This window comes from Canis aureus, chromosome 29 (genome assembly GCF_053574225.1).
Source record: "Canis aureus isolate CA01 chromosome 29, VMU_Caureus_v.1.0, whole genome shotgun sequence".
Taxonomy (NCBI): Eukaryota; Metazoa; Chordata; class Mammalia; order Carnivora; family Canidae; genus Canis; species Canis aureus.
In genome coordinates, this window is record NC_135639.1 from 28,123,588 (window position 1) to 28,128,721 (window position 5,134).

Here is a 5,134-nt window from a genome sequence, read left to right on the forward strand (position 1 = left end):
CTCCCAAGGTGAAGTTTGGTGGCAAATGACCTGTTTCTGTTCCTTTTCAGCTTTATTTGAGCCACCTCTGTTAAGGCAAAAAGCCCAAGTTCCTAACCCCATGGGTTTCCCTGGAACATGGCCTCTTCCTGGTCTACCTCCACCCATGGCAACTCCAAACATCAGACAGCCTGGCTCTACTTCTATAGCTGAGACTACCCAACTATTCCCTCTGCTTCCTGTGAGACTACCAGGTGTCAGCCCTACAAGCTTCCAGTCTCTAGCCCCACCTGTCAATTTCCCCATGACACATCCTCCAGGAGGGCCAGGTACTACATGCTCTAGCGTCCTCCCAACCACTGGCCCCTCGAGTGCTCAACAAGGTCAGTCTTCTTTCCATGGCTTCTCTCTTCTGGGTCATTGCCTCCTTTTCTTTCCCTCTCCACTACCACCTTAGGAGTCTCTCCTTAAGCCAATGAACTGGGGGCCTTGGGTTGGAGAATGTCAACTGAGAGTATGGCTGGTTTGCAGAGGGAAGTGTGATCAACTCCAACTAAAATGATCTTGCTGATCTTCAGACTGATGATTTCAAGTGCTCCTAACTGTACCCCTATATACCTCATGTGCTATGTTATCTTTGTGCTATGCAGGACCTCAAGATTCCTTGAAAAATGCCCTAATGCCCAGGGCAAACCTCCAGAGGAAAGAGGTCAGTGTGTCTCTTGCTACCTGCCCCTCATACATTCACCAATGACCTGTATTCTAGTTTCTTCCAGCATTTAGCCCATCCCCTAGTCAGGGACACACACAGTCCTGTCCCTTTCTCTACTCATTCTTCTCCCCTCATCCCTCTCCTCTTTCCTTCTTGCATACATGTATCAGTCTCTCCCTCTCCTGGTTCCCGACATGCTGCTCTGTTCCCTTGCTCACTCAGATCTTCTGCTACTCTCTCAAAGCAGGGTCTAGGAAGTCGCTCAACTTAGACTCATATGCCTTTCTTTCTTTGTCTCTAGTTGCCAGGGACATTTATGCCCCCAGCACCGATTACTGCTCCAGTTGTGAGCCTCACCCCTGAGCCACGAGGGGTCCTTTCTTCACAGCCTTCTGTCCTTGTTGGGGGCCATGCTCCTCCGGGAGCACCAGGAGAACTCAGCCTGCAGGTGACAGGAGCAGCATGTTCCCCTCCTCTTGGAAACTCACCAACTTTCCTTGAGTGTAGAAAAACAGGGAGCATGGTGGCTGGGCCTCATTCCTCAACGGGGGGGGGGAGGCAGATTCTGTACTGGGGAACGGGTGTGGGCAGGTGCCAAATGTCCTTACTGCAGAGAAGAGGGATATACCCCACTCCCCAGCTGTGCTCTGCTTGAGTGGGAGCAGCGTGACATTGACTCACTGAGGACTAGTCCATAGGGCAGCTATGAGAAGGTCAGCTTACCCGTCTATCCTGTCTCCCTGCTCCTTCCTTAGCAACTTCAGCAGTGGCCTCCTGAGAAGGTGGGAAGGAAGGAGCTGCCTCCAGAGCATCAGTCCCTGAAGACCAGCTTTGAGAAGCTTCTACAGTGCTGCTCCCTGTCTGCCACTGATTTAGTAAGTCTGAGCCTTCCCCATGATGTCCTCCTCACACCATTAGCTTGTTCCCCGGACTCCTGAGCTATAGATCAATTCCTTTTTTGACTCTTTTCTCATGGTCTCTGGGCCTGTTTGCATCTTATACTTATTTGGGGGCAAGGAGGGGCTTGTCTGGTCTGAGCCTAGCAAGCCGGTATTAGGGCCCCAGCAACATTGAGGCTTACCTCTTGGAAAGGCAGTACGGGGCACTGGAGGGAGGGTGAAACTAGGAGTCAGGAGACCTGCCGTTCATGCACCGGCTGTGTCAACTTAAGCAAGTCACTTATCCTCTTTGGGCCTTCATTTCCTCTCCTGTGAAATGAAAGCAATAGCATTAAGTGGTTCCAGCTCTGATACACTGTGATTCTTTATAGTCCTTTGTAGTGTTAGTCTTAGGGGTTGGAGTCAGAATCCATTTTCCTCCCTGCAGAAAACAAAACGGAAGCTGGATAATGCAGCCCAACGTCTAGAATGTCTATATGATAAGCTCTGCCAGGGCACAGTAAGTACACTTAGTGGTACTCCTCTGCCCCCTGCCCTCCACCATCACCATGGCCAAAGGGACCCCAGTGTCCTCTCCCATAGGTCTCACCGACCTGGTTCCCCACAAAATACATGCATACACATTTTGCCCAGACTGGGCTCCAGAACTTAAATCATCTCTTACCCTTCCATGCTCCCAGGGTAAGGGCTGGGTTGGGCTCCCTGACCTAAGCGTGCATCCCTCCACAGCTCTCGCCTCATGTCCTGGCTGGGCTCCATGAGGTTGCCCGATGTGTGGACGCAGGAAACTTTGAGCAGGGCCTTGCGGTGCATGCCCAGGTGGTGGGCTGCAGCAGCTTCAGCGAGGTCTCCAGCTTCATGCTTGTCCTGAAGTCTGTCCTCACCATTGCTCATAAGTTGCACGTGTAAACCAGGCAGCCTCTCTTGCGAGGAGCCTACTTCTGCTGTTACTTAACTCCTCCCTGCAGAAAAGGGGGAATTTTGGAATAGATTTTTTGTTTTCCCCACCCCTCTTCCCTTGTTGCCAGGTATATGATGCTATGGGCTTGCCTCTAAACTAGCAGAGTGCCTGCTTTCCACCCCTTTATGCCTGGCTTTCTAGAATCTGCCAAGACTCTCTCAGCCTCTGAGGCAGACACAGAGTTGGCGCCTCACTTGCCTTGATGCTGTACTCTGACAGGACCCAAGACAGTTCATCTTCTCTCCTAGGGATATTCTGTTTTAAGTGGCTTCTGAGATGAGCAGGATCAGTACCTCCAAGTCTACCTCTGCTGTACCCATCTTGTGGGACTTTTGTTTTTTCCCTTCTCTGGGTTATGAGCCTGACCTTACCTTCTTGGCTCTGACTTAATATTTCCAGGTCCTTTATACTCTGGGCCCCAGAGGCTGGGGTAGAGTAAACTCTTGTTGATTTTTTGAACAAGTCAAGGTTATGAGGGGTTGGTGCTGAGCAGAAAAGGAGGAAATTTGGCCTTTTACAAGGACCTTCTCTTCTACCAGTATTGTAAGGGTGGGCTAGGTTAGGTGGAATATAGAAAGGATGCACTGCCTTTTGCTGGGAGCTGTCCTAGGCTGTGAAACAGGAGCAGAGGGACCACTGCCTGCAGGGAATGGTCCTGACTTGACCTGTCTGGGCCCTGGCCCAAGGCCCTCAACCATTCATTCTGTGATCATAAGCCCAGTTCTGGAATTGGAGCCATATTAACAAAAGACTTTTCTAGCACTGCTCCTCAAGGGTTGGAGGCCCTTCTCCTCAGCCCCTACATGTCTCAGGGCTGCCTTCTCTTGCTGTACTTTTCATGGTTGGACTTTGTATTTGAAGCACTGATGTACTTAATGGGCAATAAAGCTGCTTTGTTTTGGTTTCCTCAGTCCTCTTCCAATTATTATCTCTTCTAGATCCTATTTTGCCCTTATCTTTCTTCCTAGCCTCTTTGTTTGTGCTCCCTGCACCCCAATAAAGCAGGAGAGAGGCTTGAGGACAGATGGGGAGTCTAGAAAGTTGAAGAAAGGAGGATGCAAGGAGAAAGCCTTGCAGCTTCTGTGGCCACTCTGCTGTGTGTGTGTGTGTGTGTGTGTGTGTGTGTGTGTGTGTCTGTCTGTCTCCATCTGTGCCTGACGTTCAGCTCTAGGGTTTTCCCCACAACACTTCAGGGCTGAGCTCAGCTACACAAAGGGGCTGGGTGTGAAGCCGGGGGTACTATCTCTAATCCTGTTGTAGATCCCATCATGTCTGTGGGCTAGATGTGTGTGTTTGGGAGGAAGGGATTGTTAGGCAGTATTTGTTTGTAAAGCCACTTGCTCTTCAGATAATACTTGCACTAACTTCTATTGATGAAGCAGTGTGAGCCCCAGCAAAGTCCTTTCCCAAAGTGTCTTTGAAGCCAAGAGCCCATTGAAGGGAAGAAAGGCAGGGAGAGGGGATTAGTTTGTTCAGCAGCTGTGAATTTCAGTGGGAGGTTGATGAACTCCGAAGTCTTTGTTTAAATTAAAGGGGGGGAGAAAAAAGCCGCTGCTGGAGCGAGAGCCCCACTTGGGGCCCTGAACTAACACAAGGAGAAGTCTGAGCTGCAGGGAGCTGTGTACTGACTGCGAAGACTTTTCCCAAACACTTTCGGGAAAGGTGTTGTGAGAAGAGAAGGGGCGGAGTGGGGGGATTAGCATGTGAAATGAAGTTTTCATTGACTCCAGTGGGGGTAGAAGGCTATTTTAATGGCATTTTGTTCTCTTATTTTCTCTTCTTGAGCTCTTTAGAGATATTGTTTTGCTAAGGCAGGCTTTCTTCCCCCTTCTTTCCAGTCTGCGGATTGCCTCTATGGGAGCCAACATAAATATTTCTCCTCCAGGAATGCGGGTTAATTAAAAGGAAATGAATGAGTGGAAGCATCCAATCCAGACCCACAATAGGAGGGTGCCCTGGCCTGCCCTCCCCTCCCACCACCGCCAGCACCACCAGGGCTGAGCGCGACCCTGGCTCTGTCTTTGCCCTAACCTGCTGCTAAGGCCAGTTGAGGCTGGGATTCTTTTCAAGGAAAGAAAGCCCTGCCTGTGTGTAGGCTCACAGGCCAGGGACAGGAAGGACAGTGTTTTGCGCCCCTCCTCCCCCACCCAGTGTCCTTGTCACTTCTCAGGATCTCCTTCTGCTTCTCTCTGGTGGAGATAGATGGGCCTTAAAGAGGACACAAGAGGAGGGAAGGGACCAGGGTTCCAGTATGTACCCCATGGTAACTTACTAGTTGGCTGAACAAAGACAGACATCTTTTTTAGCATCACTTTTAGTCTGTAAAACAAAAGGTTTGTCTAGCTGACCTCCAAAGTGTCCTCCCAAGCAACTGTTCTGGAGTTGTCCATGTTTGCAAAGGGGAACACAGCCCTGGTGGTTGAGTATAAGAGAGAACCTAAACTCCATGAATGCAGGGAGGTTGTTGTGTTGTTCACCACTCTGTTTGCCCACCAGTGTTTGTTGAATGACCAAATGAATGAATGGATAATACAAGAGAGGAAAAAAAGCAATACAGATCTAAGGTAGCTCAATAAAGTTTTC

The 5,134-nt window shown here is 49.9% G+C and overlaps 1 protein-coding gene across 19 annotated transcripts in view; it reads left to right on the plus strand.

Moving 5' to 3' along the window:
- SEC31B (SEC31 homolog B, COPII component) overlaps positions 1-5,134 on the plus strand; it is a 60,139-nt gene that overhangs the window by 28,772 nt on the left and 26,233 nt on the right. For 10 of the 19 annotated variants that reach the window (XM_077877982.1, XM_077877980.1, XM_077877985.1 and 7 more), the window contains 6 exons: positions 51-362; positions 630-688; positions 993-1,139; positions 1,447-1,566; positions 2,018-2,089; positions 2,320-3,457. In XM_077877982.1, coding sequence (XP_077734108.1) covers positions 51-362; positions 630-688; positions 993-1,139; positions 1,447-1,566; positions 2,018-2,089; positions 2,320-2,499 — 890 coding nt within the window. In that variant the 3' untranslated portion in view covers positions 2,500-3,457. Of the gene's footprint in view, positions 1-50; positions 363-629; positions 689-992; positions 1,140-1,446; positions 1,567-2,017; positions 2,090-2,319; positions 3,458-5,134 lie in introns of those variants that run through there. The other 9 variants (XR_013368054.1, XR_013368055.1, XR_013368056.1 and 6 more) reach the window with 4 other exon arrangements.